Here is a 25,168-nt window from a genome sequence, read left to right on the forward strand (position 1 = left end):
CGCATACAGTGAGTATACAGCCCGCATACAGTGAGTATACAGCTCGCAGAGTATATACAGCCTGCATACAGTGAGTATACAGCCCGCAGAGTATATACAGCCCGCATATAGCGCGCACAGCAGCCTCCTGATATCGCCCGTCCTCCCTCACCACTGCACTAAACAGCTGCGAGAGCGGAATCGCGCAGCACGTGACTCTGTCTATGCGTCACGTGACGTTCGGACGTCACAGGGTCCTTCTCGAGAAGGGGAACTCGCCGCTACCGAGGCCCCGAACGCTCGACACAGAGAAAGTTGGTGTGGGGTTAGAAAGGAGTGCGGCAAATCGGGGAAAAGGCGGGAAACCGGCGTAGGGGGAACGAGAAGCTGAGTGCGGTCTACCGGCACCGATGAGTGCCACACATTGTGGTTCTGACGAGTTGGACTTCAGGCTCTTATTCGGGGAGGAGGCGGCTCAGCCCTTAGCATCGGCAGGTAAGGCTCCGAATATTCTCTCCTTACGTCATTATTGACAGTGGGATAGTGGAGAGGTCCTACGTCATTCACGTGTGGTGGGGGATGGGGCAGGTATAACCGTAAATAGTAACCTGTGCGCTCTGACATCGACGGTCGGCAGGGGGTGCTGTACTGTGTGGACAGAAGGCAGCACGACAGTCACCAAGTGACATGTGCAGGTAGTACTGGGTGTGCTGTGCTGTGCTGGGGGGGTCAGGACTGGGGTGCTCTGTGCTGGGGGGGGTCAGGACTGGGGTGCTCTGTGCTGGGGGGGTCAGGACTGGGGTTCTCTGTGCTGGGGGGGGTCAGGACTGGGGTGCTCTGTGCTGGGGGGGTCAGGACTGGGGTACTCTGTGCTGGGGGGGGCCAGGACTGGGGTGCTCTGTGCTGGGGGGGTCAGGACTGGGGTACTCTGTGCTGGGGGGGGTCAGGACTGGGGTGCTCTGTGCTGGGGGGGTCAGGACTGGGGTACTCTGTGCTGGGGGGGTCAGGACTGGGGTGCTCTGTGCTGTGCTGGGGGGGTCAGGACTGGGGTGCTCTGTGCTGGGGGGGGTCAGGACTGGGGTGCTCTGTGCTGGGGGGGTCAGGACTGGGGTTCTCTGTGCTGGGGGGGGTCAGGACTGGGGTGCTCTGTGCTGGGGGGGTCAGGACTGGGGTACTCTGTGCTGGGGGGGGCCAGGACTGGGGTGCTCTGTGCTGGGGGGGTCAGGACTGGGGTACTCTGTGCTGGGGGGGGGTCAGGACTGGGGTGCTCTGTGCTGGGGGGGTCAGGACTGGGGTACTCTGTGCTGGGGGGGTCAGGACTGGGGTGCTCTGTGCTGGGGGGGGGGTCAGGACTGGGGTGCTCTGTGCTGGGGGGGGTCAGGACTGGGGTGCTCTGTGCTGGGGGGGGTCAGAACTGGGGTGCTCTGTGCTGGGGGGGTCAGGACTGGGGTACTCTGCTGGGGGGGTCAGGACTGGGGTACTCTGTGCTGGGGGGGGGGTCAGGACTGGGGTGCTCTGTGCTGGGGGGGTCAGGACTGGGGTGCTCTGTGCTGGGGGGGTCAGGACTGGGGTACTCTGTGCTGGGGGGGTCAGGACTGGGGTGCTCTGTGCTGGGGGGGGGTCAGGACTGGGGTGCTCTGTGCTGGGGGGGGTCAGGACTGGGGTGCTCTGTGCTGGGGGGGGTCAGAACTGGGGTGCTCTGTGCTGGGGGGGTCAGGACTGGGGTGCTCTGCTGGGGGGGGTCAGGACTGGGGTGCTCTGTGCTAGGGGGGGGTCAGGACTGGGGTGCTCTGTGCTAGGGGGGGGTCAGGACTGGGGTGCTCTGTGCTAGGGGGGGGTCAGGACTGGGGTGCTCTGTGCTGGGGGGGGTCAGGACTGGGGTGCTCTGTGCTGGGGGTCAGGACGGGTGCTCTGTGCTGGGGGGGGGGGGGGGGTCAGGACCTGGGGTGTGCTGTGCTGGGGGGGGGGGTCAGGACTGGGGTGTGCTGTGCTGGGGGTCAGGACGGGTGCTCTGTGCTGGGGGGGGGGTCAGGACTGGGGTGCTCTGTGCTGGGGGGGGTCAGGACTGGGGTGCTCTGTGCTGGGGGGGTCAGGACTGGGGTGCTCTGCTGGGGGGGGTCAGGACTGGGGTGCTCTGTGCTAGGGGGGGGTCAGGACTGGGGTGCTCTGTGCTGGGGGGGTCAGGACTGGGGTGCTCTGTGCTGGGGGGGGTCAGGACTGGGGTGCTCTGTGCTAGGGGGGGGTCAGGACTGGGGTGCTCTGCTGGGGGGGGTCAGGACTGGGGTGCTCTGTGCTGGGGGGGTCAGGACTGGGGTGCTCTGTGCTGGGGGGGTCAGAACTGGGGTGCTCTGTGCTGGGGGGGTCAGGACTGGGGTGCTCTGCTGGGGGGGGGGTCAGGACTGGGGTGCTCTGTGCTAGGGGGGGGTCAGGACTGGGGTGCTCTGTGCTGGGGGGGTCAGGACTGGGGTGCTCTGTGCTGGGGGGGTCAGGACTGGGGTGCTCTGTGCTAGGGGGGGGGTCAGGACTGGGGTGCTCTGTGCTAGGGGGGGGTCAGGACTGGGGTGCTCTGTGCTGGGGGGGTCAGGACTGGGGTGCTCTGTGCTGGGGGGGGTCAGGACTGGGGTGCTCTGTGCTGGGGGTCAGGACGGGTGCTCTGTGCTGGGGGGGGGTCAGGACCTGGGGTGTGCTGTGCTGGGGGGGGGGGTCAGGACTGGGGTGTGCTGTGCTGGGGGTCAGGACGGGTGCTCTGTGCTGGGGGGGTCAGGACTGGGGTGCGCTGTGCTGGTCGGGGGTCAGGACGGGTGCGTTGTGCTGGTCGGGGGTCAGGACTGGGGTGCGCTGTGCTGGTCGGGGGTCAGGACTGGGGTGCGCTGTGCTGGTCGGGGGTCAGGACTGGGGTGCGCTGTGCTGGTCAGGGGGTCAGGACTGGGGTGCGCTGTGCTGGTCGGGGGGACGCGTCTGGGGTGTGGTGCTGGTCAGGGGGGACGGTACTGGCGTGGCACTGTACTGTAGTGTGGGACTGGAGTGTGGGGTGCTGTGCTGGGGACTGGTGTGAGTGGAATTGGATGACATCATGAACTGTTGATCTTGCTGACAGGGCAGGAAGTGACAGCTGAGCAGTGTCCTCCCGGTGCAGTCCTGCATCATAAACGCCTTCCTGGGTCATAGAAGGTAGAATGTGGACAGAGTGCAGTGGGGGCGACGCGGTCTCTGTCAGCGCAGTGGCTCTTTACTTTCGTCTACACCCTGGTGTAGTCGTCGTGTGTGTGTGTGTGTGGTGGAGCGATCAGATCGTGCGGGGTCTGTTACATGGGGACAGTTGCTGCACAGCCGTGTCTCGGGCTGCTCCTCAAGTAACACCAGCTTGTCATAGTAGAAATATTTCGCTTATATGAGCGCACATATTATTTATGGCCTGTGCTTGATGTGAAGGTTACAGATGCCAGCCAGAGTCTTCTCAGGACTTGGTTACTTGTGAAAGGCGACACAGACCCCTTTGGGAATTCTGAGATTTGCTTTTCTTCGGTTGCACATGTCTACTTATTAATTATTGTTGCTGCTCACTGCTGTGTTCACATGTCCACTTTGCGATCGGAGTTCCGATTCGTACAGGTCCATTTCTACTATGGGTGACTCTAGTGTGTTCGGCATGCGCAGCACGTAAAACTGTTTCCTAAACAGGGTGACCTTACTGATGACCATCCATGATGATGGAGTGGACACTAAGTGATGATGATGATTTAGGAGATGAAAACCCACTCGATGAGCAGGCGCTGTACCTGAGCATTGTGTTTCTAACTCTTTGCTCCCCAAATGCATCGTAAACTGAAATACATAAACTAATTTGTGAGGAAAGCATTAGTTGTACATGTACTCCAATCTCAACACATGTAGGACAGGCTGGTACTCGGTAATTAACCACTTGATGACCAGCCATTTTTTTTTTTTCTGGGCCTGATTTATCAAGACCAGTGTTGTTCACGCCGATCTTGAAGAGGGGACGCTCTGAAGTCAGATTCTTCTGATTTCTGAAGAGCGGCATTCTTCTTCATGAATCTAGAGAGTGTGACGAGTTGCGTAGACCTTGTGCTGTATGGCAGAAGTCCGACAGTCAGGTACTGGTATAGGGAATGACACAGCTCGTCATGAATTAGACGTCCCACCCATTTGAGAAAGTGGCTTAAGGTGCCAAAATGTAGGCGCTACTACAAGTTGGGCCTACATTTTTCAACTTTTCAAAGATTTTATAGCAGAATTCTGGTGTGAAAGCTTTGTGAATCGGGCCCTATAACTTTTTAATTTGTCAGTGTTGTGACTGTTTGAGGCCTTGATTTGTTCTGAGTAATTGTATTTTTTTATTTTCTTTTCTTTTATAATTTGGGGGCACATGTATGATATTAGAAAACAAATATGTACATGTTGTATATGTTTTATTTTTATACCTTTTTCTCACCTGTTGAGTTAAAACTGGAGTATTACGGTTGCGGTGTTACTCAAAGGGGTTGTCTGGTGTTAAATGTTTAGTAAACAAAGAAGCCTTTTCAATAAATGGTTATGTGTTTCTTCTTAGGCATGGGTTGTTATAAAATAACAAACAGCAAAGTCACCTACTTCAACCCTGTGGGTTCAGAGAAGTGATCAGTGCCATCTATTGAGGTGATGTCACGGGAGCATTGAAGCCTATGGTTGGCTGCAGCGGGCGTTTGACTGGAACATAGCTGCTTTTTTGTCTGATAAACTTTTCCTATATCCTCACGGCAGCAGCAAAACCCTACCCTAAATTATACCTGTCACCTTGGGAAGTGCTATTTACGTGCAGATACATGTGTACAATGCAGCACAGCTACTGCAATAAAATCAGTTTCCTTTCTTCTGTCAGCCGCCAGCTTTCAGTCGTGGGGGCATTGCAAGGAGGATGAACAGCTTCGGTCACCTATACTGTCAGCGGCGGCTGTATGCATGCTCCAGATTACTCTGACAGCTCGTGCTGCACGGTGAGCTGTAAGTCTTAAGTGCTGGGTCTGCAGCTCACATTATAGAGTGGTGACTGTAAACACTTCATCAGCTCAGTGACTGAAAGCCAGCGGGTCCCAGGAAGAAGTGAGATCATTTTGTTTTGGTAGCTGCACTTTCAGTATTGTGGCTTGCAGCATTGTAACACTTGTTTATCTGCAAATTAACTAGATCCCTTTAATCAGTCCTGTGAAACCTACACCCAATAGATGCTCAGATGCATATTGTCCTAGAGGATTTCCTTTGGATTCAAGTCATTCAGGACCTACCTTCACAATCTGATCACGTGAGGCTATTACGTGCTCTAGATAGATCCCAGGGCCCCCTGCAACCAGTGGAAGGTTTAAGGGCTCATCTCCACTTGTGAGGAAAACGGACGAGTGCAATCCGATAAAAAATCGAATTGCACTCGGACCAATGTTAATCAATAGGTGACACTCCAAATCGGACTGAGAAAAATCTTTGTCGGCTGAGAAAAAAATCGCAGCATGCTGCGTATTGCTGAGATTCTCGGACGAGACTCGCCAATGCAAGTCAATGGGTGCGAGAAAAAAAACGCATGGAATACGGACCATCCGTATTCCATCCGTTTTTTACGGATACCTTACCATTCTGTGGCACAGAACACTGTAAATAGTCCTGTAAATGATTGTATAAAAATAGTTGCAGAGAAAAAAAACGGATTGCATACGGATGTAAAAACGGATGATGCGATTAAAAAATCACATTACACTCGCATGACACTCGCATGACAATCGCACACGTTACATCCGTTTTTTCGGTCCGTAAATCGGACCGTTTTTTTCTCACACAAGTGGAGATGAGCCCTAACAGTGACTTTTGAGGATTTCAGTTCTGTACCGATTATCCCTCAAGTATTTGTCCCTGAACGTTCATTGATCCACCACCACACTGATCATCCTATATGAACCAGATGTTGCAGGCAGCATAACGCTTACCACACAGTCTCCGGACTCTCTTGCGTCTGTCACATGCTCAGTGTAAACTTGCTCTCATCTGTGAAGGGTTTGGGGGGAGGTCGGGGACCTGCCAGTTTGGCGTGTCCTTGCAAATGCTGATTGAAATACACGGAGCTAACACAAGTCCATTCCGTCATGAAGTCTGGTTCTGACAATTTGATGACAAACGTGCACAACAGTATTCGGCTCATTTTTAGGACTATTGCACATAGAGGCTCATTTTCCGGCATTATATACTAAGGCCCATGTCCTGGTATCTGCTTCAGAGTCTTGAGTCTGTGCTGGGAAACACCGCAAAACTTCTTGGCACAGCACATGGATGTGAGATCCTAGAAGAGCTGGACAGTTTGTGCAGTCTGAATGTGCTGCAGGTGCTACCTTATTCTAGTGACATGGACACTAGAAAAATGCAAAACTGTAGAAGGGTAACTGTGGCCTCTACATGCAAAACCTTTCTCTTTTTGTTGGTTGTCTTGCTGTTGCTTCTCCAGTGCATCTTTGGTCACCAAAGCAGGTAAAATTGATTTACACTTGTCTGCGCTCCATAAACTGTACACATTTTAATCCCTGAAGATTCCCTGATTTGGGATTATAATGACCTGGTACAATCTTTCTCATGCACCTCTTCTTGCTTTTGCTACGGCGATTGATGTTCCCTTTGTGAGTCAAACTGATGGTATGTGAAAATTCCATAAACGAGTTTTTACAAGCAGAAGATAAGAATTTTCGGCTTTGTTTTTTATCATACAGTACCATTTTGGGATATCTGTATTGAGTGATGTTTTTTTGTTCTATCTTTCATCTATCTGTTCATATTCAGTTACAGATTTATATTGGATATAAACATTGATTTTTTTTTTTTTTTTTTTTTAAATTTTCTTGCACCACAGCATAATGCCATACAAATACTTTGTAAAGCCCAATCAGATAATTGCTCTGCCCAGTCACTAAAAATTGATTAAATTGAATGGTCGAGATCAGTAGTCGAAGGCTACTCTCATACATAGCAGCCACAATATGACCGCAGAACAGATGTTCTTTCCATAGAGCGTACGTACCTATCGGACCAGTCAAATGTTCAAATAATTGGTCTTACGTGAGAGCTTCAAGTATAACAGTTTTTCTGACTCCGTTTATCAGTGTTTGCTTTCTGTGAATTCCATCTCAAATTGTCTATTTTCTTTATAAGCCCTGATGTAGGAGGTGTTGGCAAAAGCTGCTGTCTTCTTCGTACACACAGATTTCCCTCTGCACCTTTTTCTAATGAACCAGCAGCGGCTCTGATTAGTGTCCTCGGTGGGCTTGCTATAATGTGCCCCAAGCATTGCATACAGCCCCCTGCACTTCAGTGAGACCTTCTGTACTAGCTCTGTGCTGTAATCCTCTCCCCTCCCTCAGTCTAGGTGCTCTTTGTAGTATGGTTCTTATGAGGCCCAATTACAACTTGCTTCTTTTTGAGTATAGGTTATTTTAAGTAGGAGTATGCTAATTATGCAAATTGTCTCTTCAGAGAGGAAGAGAACTAGAACTCTAGTGCCTCCTATTGGAAAGTACCAATAGGTACCTTCTTGGATATAATGATACTTGTCTACTATATAATTGTCTAAGGGTCACTTCCGTCTGTCTTTCTGTCACAGATATTCATTGGTCGCGGCCTCTGTCTGTCATGGAAATCCAAGTCGCTGATTGGTCGCGGCAAAACAGCCACGACCAATCAGCGGCTGGCACAGTCCGGAAGAAAATGGCCGCTCCTTACTCCCCGCAGTCAGTGCCCGGCGCCTGCATACTCCCATCCAGTCACCGCTCACATAGGGTTAATGCCGGCGGTAGCAGACCACGTTATGCCGCGGGTAACGCACTCCGTAACCGCTGCTATTAACTCTGTCCCCAACTTTTTACTATTGATGCTGCCTATGCGGCATCAATAGTAAAAAAAAAAAAATGTAATGTTAAAAATTATAAAAAAAAACAAAAAAACCTGCTATTCTCACCCTCCGTAGTCCGCCGAGCCGTTCGCGCCGGCTGCCATCTTCTGTTCCCGGCGATGTATTGCGAAATTACCCAGAAGACTTGGCGGTCTCGCGAGACCGCTAAGTCATCTGAGTAATTTCGCAATGCATCCTGGGAACGGAAGATGGCGGCATCCGCGGGCCTATCGCCGGAGCTTTGGTGGATCCCAGGAGGTAAGTATATAACTAACTATTTTTTATTTTAATTATTTTTTTAACTGGGATAATGGTGCCCACACTGCTGTATACTACGTGGGCTGTGTTAGATACCGCGTGGCTGCTATATACTACATAGGTAGTGTTATATACTACGTGGCTGCTATATACTGCGTGTGCTGTGCTATATATTACGTGGCCACTGATGGTGCCTACACTGTTGTATACTACGTGTGCTGTGTTAGATACAGCGTGGCTGCTATATAATACATAGGCAGTGTTATATACTACGTGGGCTGTGTTATGTACTGCGTGGGCAGTGTTATATTCTACGTGGCTGCTATATACTACGTCGGCTGTGTTATAATGTACGTGGCTGTGTTATATACTGTGTGGCCACTGTTATATATTGCGTGGCCTGTATTAACGCATCGGGTATTCTACAATATGTATGTATATAGCAGCCACATAGTATATAGCACAGGCCACATAGTATTTGTCTGTTATATACTACATGGCTCCTATATGCTACGTGGCCTGTGCTATATACTATGTGGCTGCTATATACATACATAAATACATATTCTAGAATACCCGATGCGTTACAATCAGGCCACCATCTAGTTGGATATAAGCAGGAGTATGAGTTTTCTGAATCTCTGAGAATATGTTGTCAGCAAACGCGCAACAGAATGTACGCATGTTTTTGGATGCAGTTTTGTACAGCAATGAATGCTTTTTAAAGCTAAATAAATTTAAAAAAGCAAAAAAAAAGGTTTTGTGATGTGATTTCCAGGGTAATGGGATTAGGGAATGCTGTCAGCAGCTGTTGCTGACACCAAGCCCTAGGTTTAGGAATGAAGAGGTGTCAGCCCAGACACCCTTATTACTGAACCTGTAAGTAAAGCGTTAAATGAACAGACACACAAAGGATAAAACACTTTGGTTTTATTTAACATAATCTATTCTTTAATCATTTAAATTAACCCAATATACTCACCTCAGGTCTGACTGTAATCCACGGGATAAAGTGATGTCCCACCTTGTCACCAGCCTATGTAGGAGCATATCAAACAGCAAGGGTACGTGCCCACGATCGGGAAATAGCAGCGCTTTGGACGCAGTGTATTTTCGCAGGATGCTATAGAGCTGATTTGATATAAAAACATTTTTGGAAAAGTTTCAGTAAAGCTTGTATTTTATGCTTATAAATTTTGTGGGCGGTCCTTTTCAGTGATTGACAGCTATCAGTATTAAGTCACGCAGGAAAGACTCAGTCCCTGAGTAGGACCGCCCACTGGACTCGTGTACACCAACACTAGGGATTTCAATGAATAAAGTACAACTTATACTGAATCTTTTACAACAAACACATGTATCATCCTTCTCTATACCATACTGTCCAAATATCAGACTGCATGTGCAATGTGAGATGTCTTTAATCTGATATCTGGCAGATAGTGGCTTCCTGTCACTGTCAGGATCTGCCTCTAATAGCTGCTGGTGGAGTGGAGCTCCGCTTGCAGCCATTAACATGTAAAATGCTGCAGTCAATCTGTGTTGCTGAACGGTGATCCCTGGGCGCTGATGGGTTGATATGGTTGACAATGTTCTGCTGAAGACCTTTTGTCTGCTGTTATGGCTCTCTGTTTAAACCCAGCCTGTGGCTGGTCAACAAAGGAGACCATGATTCTTATTATACACAGCAATACCTAAGTATTGCTGTATATAGTATGTGATCAAAAACTGTAAAAAGTATTGCTTAAAATAAAGGAAAACATGCAAATTAAAGTTAACCCTTTTCCCCCATTAAAAATGTATTAATAATTACACATATGGGGTATCCCTGCATCTATAACAGTCAGAGCTGTCAAAATATAATATCAATTAACCCAATCGGTAAACGCTTCGAACAGAGGTCAGATGTTTGCCGTAGTTCTTGACCAAGATTGGACATGCTGCAGCAGGGATTTTGGCCCATTCCTCCATACAGATGTTACAGGTTTAGGGGCCATCGCTGAGCAATATTGAGTTTCAGCTCCTCCAAAGATTTTCTATTGGGTTCATGTTTATAGACCGGCTAGATCTCTCCAGGACCTTGAAATGCTTCTTATGGAGCCATTCATTAGTTGCCCTGGCTGCGTGTTTCAGGTCATTGTCATGCTGGGAGACCCAGCCACAACCCATCTTCAATGCTGTTACTGAGGGAAGGAGGTTGTTGGCCAAAATCTCACTATGAATGACTCCACCCATGGTGCAGTCATCCTGTCCCCTTTGCACAAATTGCCTTTAAAGTATGTTTTCTCCACCATGCTTCATGGTTGGGATGATTTTCTTGGGGTTGTACTCCTCCTCCTTCTTCCAAATGCGGCGAGTGGAGTTGATGCCAAAACATTCTATTTTGGTCTCGTCTGACCAGATGACCTTCTCTCTGCCATTATCCCCTATTTCGGGTGCATCGAAATTTCTGGTGCATTAGTGACGGACCCTGGGATGCGTGCTGCAGCGTTTCCGGTTCCATCACCGCTAGCGCAGATAGAGCTATCAGATGCTCTATCTGCGCGAGCGAATTTCTGCACTTGCGTTAACGCAGCCCGTTTAACGCATGTGTTGAACGGGCTGCTTTAACGCAGTGTGAACCTGGCCAAAGAAGCTTGTTGATGGTTATAGGAAGCGATTGATTGCAGTTATTTATTCCAAAGGGTGTGCAACCAGATATTAAGTCCGGCCCATTTATTAATGTTTTGTGTGAAATTGTCCAATTTTTTTTTTTTTTGTGTTGCTCCAATACACAAAAACGATTGTATATGGACTGCGCACGGATGACGAATGAGGAAAAAAAATTGTCCCACTTTTCTGGTTAAAATTGTGAACCTTTTTTTTTTTTTTTTTTTCTTTCTTTATATACGGTATACGTTTCTGTGAAACTACCCTAAGGCTCTGTGTTGTGAATTCTGTGGCAGAGTTCACTCCTGTGGTCATAAGTGGTACTTCGGCTGATTCTCTCTGGGATCTTCCGTTTGTGGAGGAAAGTGGTACTGCAGCTTCTGAGTTTCCTCCCTCAGGTGATCTGGTGAGCTCGTTAGCTTCTTCTCTACTTAACTCCACCTGATGCTTTGATCTATGCTTCCTGTCAATGTTTCAGTGTGGGACTTGTTTTTTCCCTGGATCATTCCTGTGGCCTGCTGCTCTGCAAAGCTAAGTTTTGCTTATGTTATTTTGTTGCTGTTTTTCTGTCCAGCTTGCTTTATTGGTTTTTCTCGCCTGCTGGAAGCTGTGAGACGCAGAGGGACCACCTCCGTACCGTTAGTCGGTGCGGAGGGTCTTTTTGTCCCCTCTGCGTGTTTTTTTTTATAGGTTTTTGTGCTGACCGCAAAGTTATCTTCCCTATCCTCGTTCTGTTCAGCTAGTCGGGCCTCACTTTGCTGAATCTGTTTCATCTCTATGTTTGTGTTTTCTTCTTACTCACAGTCATTATATGTGGGGGGCTGCCTTTTCCTTTGGGGAATTTCTCTGAGGCAAGGTAGGCTTATTTTTCTATCTTCAGGATTAGCTAGTTTCTCAGGCTGTGACGAGGCGCCTAGGTTCTGGTCAGGAGCGCTCCACGGCTACACCTTTAGTGTGGTTTGATAGGCTTAGGGATTGCGGTCTGCAGAGTTCCCACGTCTCAGAGCTCGTTCTATTATTTTGGGTTATTGTCAGTTCACTGTATGTGCTCTGACCTCCATGTCCATTGTGATTCTGAATTGCCTTTCATAACAGCTCTGTGCCTGTGATGAACTTTTGGTGCATTTTTTGACGCTGTATATTTTTTGCTGCTCCAGCGTCTTGGTTTCAGCAAAGTGGATGTGGTTTCTATAAACCTCAGGTGTTGTGAATTCTGTGGCTGAATTCACTTCTGTGGTCACAAGTGGTATTGCAGTCTCTGGGCTTCCTCCCTCAGGTGTTTTGGTGAGCTCGTTGGCTGCCTTGCTATTTAGCTCCACCTGAGTCTGTCTTCCTTGCTCCTTGTCAATGTTCCAGTGTTGGATCTGAGCTACTGCATCTTTCCTTGGGCCTGCTGCTCTGCTAGATAAGTGCTTCTAGTTTGTTTTCTGTTTTTTCTGTCCAGCTTGCTATTAACTTTTGCTGGAAGCTCTGAGAAGCAAAGGGGTGCACCGCCGTGCTGTTAGTTCGGCACGGTGGGTCTTTTTGCCCCTTTGCGTGGTTTTCGTTTTAGGGTTTTTTGTAGACTGCATAGTTCTCTTTGCTATCCTCGCTCTGTCTAGAATATCGGGCCTCACTTTGCTGAATCTATTTCATTCCTACGTTTGTCTTTTCATCTTGCTAACAGTCATTATATGTGGGGGGCTGCCTATTCCTTTGGGGTATTTCTCTGAGGTAAGTCAGGCTTGTATTTCTATCTTCAGGCTAGTCAGCTCCTCAGGCAGTGCCGAGTTGCATAGGTAGTGATAGGCGCAATCCACTGCTGCTTATAGTTGTGTGAGGATAGATCAGGTACTGCAGTCTACAGAGATTCCACGTCTCAGAGCTCGTCCTATTGTTTTTGGTTATTGCCAGATCTCTGTATGTGCGCTGATTATTGCACGCTGTGTTGCCTGATTGCCAGCCATAACACTCAGGCCACCGTGCCTCTGTTTACTCGGCATAAGCTCACCTGTGGCGCTTGGTTCAAATCTGCAACATGTCCATTTCTCTTGCAGGTGCGCTGAGTTTTCTGTGTGGAATTTCCACATAGACTTGCATTAGGTACGGAAATTCTGCCGTTTAAACGCACATGAGTTTTATTGTGCTTCCGCAGCGGAAACGCATCAAAATCACACGTGACCCGCACCCAACTTTGTCAATAAAATGTTGGCAAAGCCTAAAACCAGGAAGTATAAAAAACAAAGCAGCTTTGTTTAAAGCATGACACCCCAAACCGAGACAAAAACCGCAATAAAAACATATGCTAAGCAATCAAACACAAAAGTGCAATCCTAGAATCCCGGAATGTTAGAGGTGGAAGCGACCTCCAGGGTCGTCATCATCAATGCAGGATTCACTAAACCAGTGAAATAATGCAAGCAAGTTTAAGGCCGGCGTCACACCAGGCGTAAGTAAATACGGTCCGTTTTTTACAGCCGTAATATGCAGTAATTGTCCCAAAACACTGTTCCGTATTCAATGCGAGGATGCGATTTTTACGCACAAATTTAAACGTGTGTCATCTGTTATGATAAGGTAATTCAGTACCACAATGGACATAGAAGCCAGAGCACATACAGTGACCTGACAATAACCCAAAAACATAGAACGAGCTCTGAGACGTGGGAACTCTGCTGACCGCAATCCCTAATCCTAACACACCACACTAGAGGTAGCCGTGGATTGCGCCTAACGCTCCCTATGCAACTTGGCACAGCCTGAGAAACTAGCTAGCCTGAAGATAGAAAATAAGCCTACCTTGCCTCAGAGAAATACCCCAAAGGAAAAGGCAGCCCCCACATATAATGACTGTGAGTTAAGATGAAAAGACAAACGTAGAGATGAAATAGATTTAGCAAAGTGAGGCCCGACTTTCTGAACAGAGCGAGGATAGGAAAGGTAACTTTGCGGTCAACACAAAACCCTACAAACAACCACGCAAAGGGGGCAAAAAGACCCTCCGTACCGACTAACGGCACGGAGGTACACCCTCTGCGTCCCAGAGCTTCCAGCAAGCAAGAAAAACCAAATAAGCAAGCTGGACAGAAAAAAACAGCAAACAAAATAACAAAAGCGGAACTTAGTATGCAGAGCAGCAGGCCATAGGAACGATCCAGGAGGAAGCAAGTCCAATACTAGAACATTTACTGGAGGCCAGGATCAAGGCACTAGGTGGAGTTAAATAGAGCAGCACCTAACGACTTCACCACATCACCTGAGGAAGGAAACTCAGAAGCCGCAGTACCACTCTCCTCCACCAACGGAATCTCATAGAGAGAATCAGCCGAAGTACCACTTGTGACCACAGGAGGGAGCTCTGCCACAGAATTCACAGCAGTCATCCGTATGGCTTCCTTACAGCGATTGATTTTTTTTTTTTTTTTTTCCTTCTCTTTCTTTCTTTTCCCCTTGCAGGCTTGCAAAATGGACATATCACGGATCCATCCTATCTCGAGTCGCAGTGATGCGCCCTCTGCTGGATGAACTCATGTGAACTCGAGCGTGGGAAAATATTCTGAAAAGTTCCCAGGCTTGAGTTCACATGAGTTCATCCAGCAGAGGGCGCATCACTGCGACTCGAGATAGGATGGATCCGTGATATGTCCATCTCGAGTCGCAGTGATGCGCCCTCTGCTGGATGAACTCATGTGAACTCGAGCGTGGGAAAATATTCTGAAAAGTTCCCAGGCTCGAGTTCACATGAGTTCATCCAGCAGAGGGTGCATCACCGCGACTCTAGGTAACTACAGTACATTCCCCTGCATTCCATTCATTCACCAAGTTTTACAGTCAAGAGCACAGCTGCATTTGCAGAGCTCCTGGGTGTAAAATGATTTAACCCCTTCAGATGGATTTACAGCATGGGACAAGACTGAACGATGGAAGGTATGGAATATTGATGATTTTTTTTTTTTTCTTACTTTCAGGTGACAAGGGTCTTCAGGTGGATTAAGGGTATAATAAAATATTAAAACACCATGTGTCTTTATTTCATTAAATACTTTTTAATAATGTGTGTTTTTTTTTTTTTTTTAACCATTTCATACTATTAGATTAATAATGGATAGGTGTCATAATTGATGCCTCTCCATTATTAACCTAGCTTAATGCCACCTTACAATAGCAAGGTGACATTAACCTTCCATTACCCCATATCCCCCCTCTACACGGGAGTGGGAAGAGAGGGGCCAAGTGCCAGAATAGGCGCATCTTCCAGATTTGCCTTTTCTGGGGTGGCTGGGGGCAGATGGTTTTTAGCCGGGGGGGGGGGGGGCAATAACCATGGTCCCTCTCTAGGCTATTAATATCAGCCCTCAGTCACTGGCTTTCCCACTCTGGCGGAGAAAATTGTGCGGGAGCCCACGCCAATTTTTTTCCTGGCATTTAACCCTTTAATTTAATAGCTAGAGACCCCAAATTTGACACACAGACACTTCTTACATTACTAAAGAGGAATATGTAGTGTTGAGCATTCCGATACTGCAAATATCGTGTATCGGCCGATATTTGCAGTATCGGAATTCCGATACCGAGTTTCGATATTTTTTCGGAATCGGAAGTTCCTATAAGTTCCCAGTCATCTTCGGCGTGTGCGGTGCGTATGGTTCCCAGGGTCTGGAGGAGAGGAGACTCTCGTTCAGGCCCTGGGATCCATATTCATGTAAAAAATAAAGAATAAAAAAAAAAAATATGGATATACTCACCCCTCCGGCGAACCCTGGCTGTCACCGCTGCGAGCGTCTGCCTCCGTTCCTAAGAATACAGTGTGTGAAGGACCTTCGATGACGTCACGTGAGTTGTCAGGTGACGGACCACGACATTTGATACTCACCACACACAAAATGCGCCACACACTACCACGTGATTGAACACATATACCACCCTCAGCACACATTTCACCACACATACACCAACCTCGCCACATAAAAGTCGAAACACAAAAGTCGCAGCTCAAAACGCGCCACGTGCAAAACTCGCCACATGCAAAATTAGGCTCACGCAAAACTCGCCACACGTGCAAAACTCACCTCATGGAACACCTAGATGACATACAGGTATCTATAATATAACGCTGGGAGCGTCACTCTGTCCGAAGCCTCTATAGACTGCGCAAGCGCCGGCGCAGTCTGGGCCTCACAGAGCGACGCTCCCGGGAGATCGCGGTGTGCGTTAACACTGAACGCACACCGCGATCTCCACCGCAGAAGCAGGGACCGCCAGGAGGGTGAGTATCGGCCTATATTCACCTGTCCCCGTTCCATCGCTGAGCGGCGCCATCTTCCCGGTCTTCGGCCTGTGACCTTCAGTTCAGAGGGCGCGATGACGCGCTTAATGCGCGCCGGCGCCGCCCTCTGACTGAACAGTCACAGCCAGGAGACCGGGAAGATGGCGGCGCTCAGCGATGGAACGCCGGACAGGTGAGTATAGTAAGTGCTGGGGGGGCCTGAGCTGGCGGCGATACCGGCACCTGACCCCCACAGCGCGCCGGTGTCCCCGCCTGCTCAGGCTCCCCAGCACTCGGCGCCGAGCGGGTCAGAGGCAGTATGGGGACGCAGGATGGAGCAGCACATAAGGATGGGGACGCAGGATGGAGCAGCACATAAGGATGGGGACGCAGGATGGAGCAGCACATAAGGATGGGGACGCAGGATGCAGCAGCACATAAGGATGGGGACGCAGGATGCAGCAGCACATAAGGATGGGGACGCAGGATGGAGCAGCACATAAGGATGGGGACGCAGGATGGGGACGCAGGATGGAGCAGCACATAACAGTATGGGGACGCAGGATGGAGCAGCACATAAGGATGGCGACGCAGGATGGAGCAGCACATAAGGATGGGGACGCAGGATGCAGCAGCACATAAGGATGGGGACGCAGGATCGAGCAGCACATAAGGATGGGGACGCAGGATCGAGCAGCACATAAGGATGGGGACGCAGGATGGAGCAGCACATAAGGATGGGGACGCAGGATGCAGCAGCACATAAGGATGGGGACGCAGGATGGAGCAGCACATAAGGATGGGAACGCAGGATGGAGCAGCACATAAGGATGGGGACGCAGGATGGAGCAGCACATAAGGATGGGGACGCAGGATGGAGCAGCACATAACAGTATGGGGACGCAGGATGGAGCAGCACATAAAAGGATGGGGACGCAGGATGGAGCAGCACATAAGGATGGGGACGCAGGATGGAGCAGCACATAAGGATGGGGACGCAGGATGGAGCAGCACATAAGGATGGGGACGCAGGATGGAGCAGCACATAAGGATGGGGACGCAGGATGGAGCAGCACATAAGGATGGGGACGCAGGATGGAGCAGCACATAAGGATGGGGACGCAGGATGGAGCAGCACATAAGGATGGGGACGCAGGATGCAGCAGCACATAAGGATGGAGACGCAGGATGGAGCAGCACATAAGGATGGGGACGCAGGATGGAGCAGCACATAAGGATGGGAACGCAGGATGGAGCAGCACATAAGGATGGGGACGCAGGATGGAGCAGCACATAACAGTATGGGGACGCAGGATGGAGCAGCACATAAAAGGATGGGGACGCAGGATGGAGCAGCACATAAGGATGGGGACGCAGGATGGAGCAGCACATAAGGATGGGGACGCAGGATGGAGCAGCACATAAGGATGGGGACGCAGGATGGAGCAGCACATAAGGATGGGGACGCAGGATGGAGCAGCACATAAGGATGGGGACGCAGGATGGAGCAGCACATAAGGATGGGGACGCAGGATGGGAGCAGCACATAAGGATGGGGACGCAGGATGGAGCAGCACATAAGGATGGGGACGCAGGATGGGAGCAGCACATAAGGATGGGGACGCAGGATGGAGCAGCACATAAGGATGGGGACGCAGGATGGAGCAGCACATAAGAATGGGGACGCAGGATGCAGCATGAACATAAGGATGGGGACGCAGGATGCAGCATGAACATAAGGATGGGGACGCAGGATGCAGCATGAACATAAGGATGGGGACGCAGGATGCAGCATGAACATAAGGATGGGGACGCAGGATGCAGCATGAACATAAGGATGGGGACGCAGGATGCAGCATGAACATAAGGATGGGGACGCAGGATGCAGCAGCACATAAGGATGGGGACGCAGGATGCAGCATGAACATAAGGATGGGGACGCAGGATGCAGCAGCACATAAGGATGGGGACGCAGGATGGAGCAGCACATAAGGATGGGGACGCAGGATGGAGCAGCACATAAGGATGGGGACGCAGGATGCAGCAGCACATAAGGATGGGGACGCAGGATGCAGCAGCACATAAGGATGGGGACGCATGATGGAGCAGCGCATGACAGGATGGGAACGCAGGATGGAGCAGCGCATGACAGGATGGGGACGCAGGATGGGAGCAGCGCATCACAGGATGGGAGCAGCGCATCACAGGATGGGGACGCAGGATGGGAGCAGCGCATGACAGGATGGGGACGCAGGATGGGAGCAGCGCATGACAGGAAGGGGAACGCAGGATAGAGCAGCACATGACAGGATGGGGACGCAGGATGGAGCAGCGCATGACAGGATGGGGACGCAGGATGGAGCAGCACATGACAGGATGGGGACGCAGGATGGAGCAGCGCATGACAGGATGGGGACGCAGGATGGAGCAGCACATACCAGGATGGAGACAATATACCAATATAAATGCTCGCCACCCGGGCGTAGAACGGGTTCAATAGCTAGTATACTATATACAAGAGAAGACATACATGTGTATACTGTGTATAAGGGAGATGCCAAACGTTTGTATGTGTGTGTGTATATATATATATATATATATATATATATATATATATATATATATATATATTTTACACTAGATGGTGGCCTGATTTCTAACGCATCGGGTATTCTAGAATATGCATGGCCACGTAGTATATTGCCCAGTGACGTAGTATACCGCACAGAGCCACGTAGTATATTGCCCAGCCACATACGTCACAGATTAAAAAATTTACATATTCACCTACCGATCCGAGGGCCCCTTGTAGTTTAACATACTCACCGTTCTGGTCACTGCTCCTTAGCGTCCTGTCTCTCCGCCTCCTGGGATCCAAGGGCGCTGTGCCGATGGGCGCGCGGCTGCCGCCATCTTCCGTTCCCAGGATGCTTTGCGAAATTACCCAGATGACTTGGCGGTCTCGCGGACAACGGAGGGTGAGTATAGCAGGTTTTTTGTTTTTTTAACATTACTTTTTTTTTACTATTGATGCTGCATAGGCAGCATCAATAGTAAAAGGTTGGGGACACACAGGATTAATAGCGGCGGTAACAGAGTGCGTTACCCGCGGCATAACGCGGTCCGTTACCGCTGGCATTAACCCTGTGTTAGCGGTGACCGGAGGGGAGTATGGAGCGGGCGCCGGGGACCGTTACTGCGGGGAGCATGGAGCGGAGCGCCGGGGACACTGCGGGGAGTATATATCGGAGCGCCGGGGACACTGCGGGGAGTATGGAGCGGGCGCTGGGAACACTGCGGGGAGTATGGAGCGGGCGCCGGCCACTGACTGCGTGGAGTAAGGAGTGGCCATTTTCTTCCGGACTGTGCCCGTCGCTGATTGGTCGTGGCTGTTTTGCGGCGACCAATCAGCGACTTGGATTTCCATGATAGACAGAGGCCACGACCAATGAATGTACGTGAAGGACAGATGGAAGTACCCCTTAGACAATTATATAGTGTGTACATATATTCGTGTGTGTGTGTGTGTGTGTGTGTGTGTGTGTGTATATATATATTTTTGTCTAAGGGTCACTTCCGTCTTTCTGTCTCTTTTTGTCTGTCAGATATTCATTGGTCGCGGCCTCTGTCTGTCATGGAAATCCACGTCGCTGATTGGTCGTGGCTGTTTTGCCGCGACCAATCAGCGACGGGCACAGTCTGGAAAATAATGGCCGCTCCTTCCTCCCTTCAGTCAGTGCCCGGCGCCCGCATACTCCCCTCCGGTCACCGCTCACACAGGGTTAATGCCGGCGGTAACGGACCGCGTTATGCCGTGGGTAACTCACTCCGTTACCGCCGCTATTAACCCTGTGTGACCAAGTTTTTACTATTGATGCTGCCAATGCAGCGTCAATAGTAAAAGGCTCTAATGTTAAAAATAAGAAAAAAAAAAAAAAAAAAATCATATACTCACCGTCCGCCGCCTTTCCCGCTCCTCGCGATGCTCCGGTAACCGCTCCATGCAAGCGGCAGTTTCCGGTGGCAAGGATGGTATGCGACAAGGACCTGCCATGACGTCACGGTCATGTGACCGCGACTTCATCACTGGTCCAGCGCTACCAACCCTGAGACCGGAAGCTGCCGAGTGCACCGCACACAGGCGACATGACTCCAAGGGCTCCTTCGGAAGGTGAGTATGTGTTTATTTTTTATTTTTTAACCTGTGACATACGTGGCTGGCCAATATACTACGTGGCTGGGCAATATACTACCTGGCTCTGTGCTGTATACTACGTGGCTGGGCAATAAACTACGTGGCTGGGCAATAAACTACGTGGCTTGGCAATAAACTACGTGGCTGGGCAATAACTTACGTGGCTGGGCAATATACTACATGGACATGCATATAATCAGGCCACCATCTAGTGTGGATATAGAATATATAGAGAGAGAGAGAGAGAGAGAGAGATCTCTCTATCTCGTGATTACTCGCCAGTCCTGCCCCCCACCACATTACCACACACAATCCGCACCACACACAATCCGCACCACATCACCACCCGCACCACATCACCACACAGAATCCCACTCCCCCACTACATTACCACACATAATCCCGCTCCGTCCCCCCGCATTACCACGCGAGGCTCCGTCCCCCCACATTACCACGCGAGGCTCCGTCCCCCCACATTACAACACTGTTTCGTTATGAAATTTATTTAGATGCTGGAATGAATAAAAAATTCACATCTTACTGAATCCAGTTTGTTTTTTATTTTACTGTGAATAAAATGTATTAATAGTATTCAGATTTTTAATGATTATTATTAACTTCATTTTAAGTTAATTTACCATCTGTGTAAGCGCTATTGAATGTTGTCATTAATTATTATTATTATTATTTATTATAGCGCCATTTATGGCGCTTTACATGTAAGGAGGGATATACATAAAAAAAAACAAGTACAATCATCTTAAACAATACAAGTCACAACTGGTACAGGAGGAGAGGACCCTGCCCGCGAAGGCTCACAATCTACAAGGGATGGGTGAGGATACCGTAGGCGAGGGTAGAGCTGGTCATGCAGCGGTTTGGTCGATCGGTGGTTATGGCAGGTTGTAGGCTTGTCGGAAGAGGTAGGTCTTCAGGTTCTTTTTGAAGGTTTCGATGGTAGGCGAGAGTCTGATGTGTTGTGGTAGAGGGTTCCAGAGCAGGGGTGATACGCGAGAGAAATCTTGTATACGATTGTGGGAAGAGGAGATAAGAGGAGTAGAGAAGGAGATCTTGTGAGGATCGGAGGTTGCGTGTAGGTAAGTACTGGGAGACGAGGTCACAGATGTATGGAGGAGACAGGTTGTGGATGGCTTTGTACGTCATGGTTAGGGTTTTGTACTGGAGTCTCTGGGCAATGGGGAGCCAGTGAAGGGATTGACAGAGGGGAGAAGCTGGGGAATAGCGGGGGGACAGGTGGATTAGTCAGGCAGTAGAGTTTAGAATAGATTGGAGGGGTGTGAGAGTGTTAGAGTGGAGGCCACAGAGCAGGGGGTTGCAGTAGTCAAGGCGAGATATGATGAGGGCATGGACTAGGGTTTTTGCAGCTTATTGGTTGAGGAATGAACAGATTTGTGAAATATTTTTGAGTTGAAGGACTTCGGCAGGAAATGGAAAGGGCTTGGATATGTGGTTTGAAGGAGAGATCAGCATCAAGGATTACCCTGAGGCAGCGAGCTTGTGGGACTGGGGAGAGTGGGCAGCCATTTACTGTAATGGATAGATTCGTTGGGGGGGTCGCGTGAGATGGGGGAAAGATGAAGAATTCTGTTTTGTCCATGTTAAGTTTCAGAAATCTAGCGGAGAAGAAGGATGAAATAGTGGACAGACATTGAGGGATACTGGTTAGTAGGGAGGTGATATCTGGTCCAGAGATGTAGATCTGTGTGTCATCAGCATAGAGGTGATACTGAAAGCTGTGAGATTCTATGAGCTGTCCCAGGCCAAAGGTGTAAATGGAGAAGAGCAGGGGCCCTAGGACTGAACCTTGTGGGACTCAGACAGATAGGGGGCGAGGTGAGGAGGTGGTGTGGGAGTGGGAGACGCTGAATGTCCGGTCTGTTAGGTATGATGAGATCCAGGATAGTACCAAGTCTGTGATGCCAAGGGATGAGAGGGTCTGTAATAATAGCGAATGGTCCACTGTGTCAAAAGTAGCCGACAGGTCCAGGAGGAGGAGGACAGAGTAGTGTCACTTGCTCTTGGCGGTTAAGAGGTCATTGGTGACCTTAGGGCAGTTTCAGTGGAGTGGTGTGACCGGAAGCTAAATTGTAAGCGGTCAAAGAGGGAGCATGAAGAGAGATGGGAGGATAGTTCAAGGTAGACGTGTTGTTCCAGTAGCTTGGAGGCATAGGGGAGAAGTGATATAGGGCAATAGCTAAATACAGAGGATGGGTCAAGAGGGCTTTTTGAGGATAGGTGTGATGGAGGCATGTTTAAAGCTTGAGAGGAAAACACCAGTTGTTAGTGATAGGTTGAAGAGATGGGTTAGGGTTGGGATGAAGACTGTGGTGAGGTTTGGAATGAAGTTGGATAGGATCGAGTTGAGTGAACAGGTGGTGAGATATGTGATCTTGAGAGTAGAGTGGAGAGTCGATCTTCTGTAATGGTGGAGAAGTTGGTTTTGGAGGTGTAGGGCTGGGAAGTCGGGAGGAAGGGCTCTGGGGGTTGTTGACCAATACTGTCTCTGATGATATCAATCTTCTGCTTGAAAATGAGGCAAAGTCTTCAGCTGAGATGAGTGGGGAGGGAGGAGCTTCTGGGGGATGGAGGAGAAAATTGAAGGTGTTGAATAACTGTTTAGGGTTGTGAGACAGGGAGGATATGAGAGATGAGAAGTAGGTTTGTTTAGCTGTGGCAATTGTGGTCTTGAAAGTAGTGAGGGACTGTTTGAATACGATGAAGTGCTCGTTGGAGTGGGATCTTTTCCATCTGCGCTCAGCAGCCCTGGAAGCTCGCCTCAGTTCTTTGGTCAGGCTGGTGTGCCAGGGCTGTCTGTTGATTTTGCGAGCTTTGGTATGTGTAAGTGGGGCAGCAGATTCCAAAGCTACAGCTATTGTGGTGTTATATAGAGCGGCAGCATCATCCGCATTGTGTATGGAACTTATGTCTGTGATAGGGAGTAGGGATTCAGAGAATGAGTGTAGGTCAAGGTGTTTAAGATTTCTGTGAGGGTGTGAAAGTTTGTGGGGTGGGGATTGCAGACATGGAGTGGAGAGGAAAGAGAATGTGAGAAGGTTGTGGTCAGAGAGAGGAAGAGGTGAGTTAGAGAGGTTAGATAGAGAGCAGAGGCGGGTGAAGATGAGGTCCAGTATGTGGCAATCTTTGTGGGCTGCTGTAGAAGACCATTGAGTGAGGCCGAAGGAGGAAGTGAGTGATAGAAGTTTAGTAACAGCTGAGAGGGAAGTGTCAGTGGGGATGTTGACGTTGCCCATGATGATAGTAGGGATGTCCGTGGAAAGGAAATGAAGTAGCCAGGAGTTAAAGTGGTTAGAGAAGGTGGTGGCTGGCCCTGGGGGACGGTAGATGACAGCCGGTTGGAGGGGGAGTAGATGCGCACAGAGTGCACCTTAAAGGAAGGGAGGGTAACAGAGGGTGGCAGTGGGATTAGGGTGCAGGAACAGGTATCTGACAGGAGAAAACCAACTCCTCCGCCATGTTTGCTGCTGGGGCGGGGGGTGTGAGAAAGGTGGAAGCCACCATACCAAAGTGCAGCAGGAGAGGCTGTGTCAGAAGGGGTGAGCCAGGTTTCGGTGATGGCGAGGAAGGAAAGTTTACTTTATTTACGTTAGTTTAATCACCAGCAGTGTTAATTAGCTAGCAATGAGCGTGCCGAGCGTTAGCTGGCTGGAAACAGCTAATATCTATCTATCTTCTCCAAGGTCATTTAAAGGGGTTGTTCGCTACTTGGAGATTGAAGCCAGCACTGATTGGCCTCAGGCATTGTGTGACATAATGTCATGTGAGACCTGGGAGAGTAAGTGCTTCCACCACTTGAATGGTGCCGTTACCTAGAGTGAATATAGGTGGTGTTATTTTACTGGGGGGGAAACATAGGGATTGAGAGGTTTCACAGAGAGCAGCTATCCCTGAGGAACAGCAGGGTACTATAGTCTTGGTAGCTCCATTGTTTCTTTCTCAGTGGGGCAAATGAGCAAGCTGTGACATTTGGAGCATGTACTTTGCACAACATCTTGCATTATAAAATTCATGGTGGTACCTATTTCATGTATTTTAGGTAGTGATGAGTTGAGTATACTCGTTGCTCGGGTGGCCTCCGAGTATTTTTGCGTCCTCGGAGATTTAGTTTTTGTCAAGGCAGCTGCATAATTTATTTCTCTTTTGAGTATCACATTGGTTGCGGAGTGGGACACCACCGCTCCGTCACACTGCCTTCATTGTAGCGGTTAGACGGGAGCACCCACCAACTATGTAAGAAATCTTTCAACCAAAATAATGAAGAGGAATCTACTGAACAATAACCAGTTAATGTGATGGCATTGACATATGTTTGCTGGATAAAACAGCGATGTGGACGTTTTTATTCCATCCTGAATTAATCCTGTGAATACAAATGTATACTGTGCATATTGCAGCTGGATGGCGAGATCAGGAAGGCTGCGTGTAATGGTTCTCCTGAGCTCCTAATTCTGTGGTTGCAGCAGCCACCTTTCTCCGCCCGATTGTCCCCTCCAAGCTCCTGTAGATTAGGCCCCCTGCTGGCTGCCTACTAGACAGCACATGGCTGTTTGCTTCTTGAACTTTGCTGTCATGTCAGTGGTGTGCAGTTACTGGTGTCTAAAATAAGCTTCAGCTTTGCAATGCACCGCAGAGTGCTTCACCATCTGTCTACCTATAATTAGAGGTGCAACTGACACATTGCATCATGTTGTTTTAGCCATTTTTATTGAATCGATTAGCATTGAAGGGAAGGTGTTAAATGTTTTTACTTTTGCCGTTTTCTATAATTTTTTTTTTTCTTCATGTATTATGTTTACGGTGAGGAACCTCTACCCTACCCAGGGCATCGAGGGTTTAGGGTATGTTCACACTTTGCGGATTCTCTGCGGACCCGCAGCGTTTTTTG

At 49.3% G+C, this 25,168-nt stretch overlaps 1 protein-coding gene across 1 annotated transcript in view; it reads left to right on the top strand.

Annotated features, from left to right (window-relative positions):
- Positions 1-231: 231 nt before the first annotated feature.
- NFATC3 (nuclear factor of activated T cells 3) overlaps positions 232-25,168 on the top strand; it is a 224,022-nt gene continuing 199,085 nt past the window's right edge. The window contains exon 1 of the mRNA XM_069740254.1: positions 232-474. Coding sequence (XP_069596355.1) covers positions 390-474 — 85 coding nt within the window. The 5' untranslated portion in view covers positions 232-389. The remainder of the gene's footprint in view (positions 475-25,168) is intronic.

Source organism: Ranitomeya imitator, chromosome 9 (assembly GCF_032444005.1).
Source record: "Ranitomeya imitator isolate aRanImi1 chromosome 9, aRanImi1.pri, whole genome shotgun sequence".
NCBI lineage: Eukaryota > Metazoa > Chordata > Amphibia > Anura > Dendrobatidae > Ranitomeya > Ranitomeya imitator.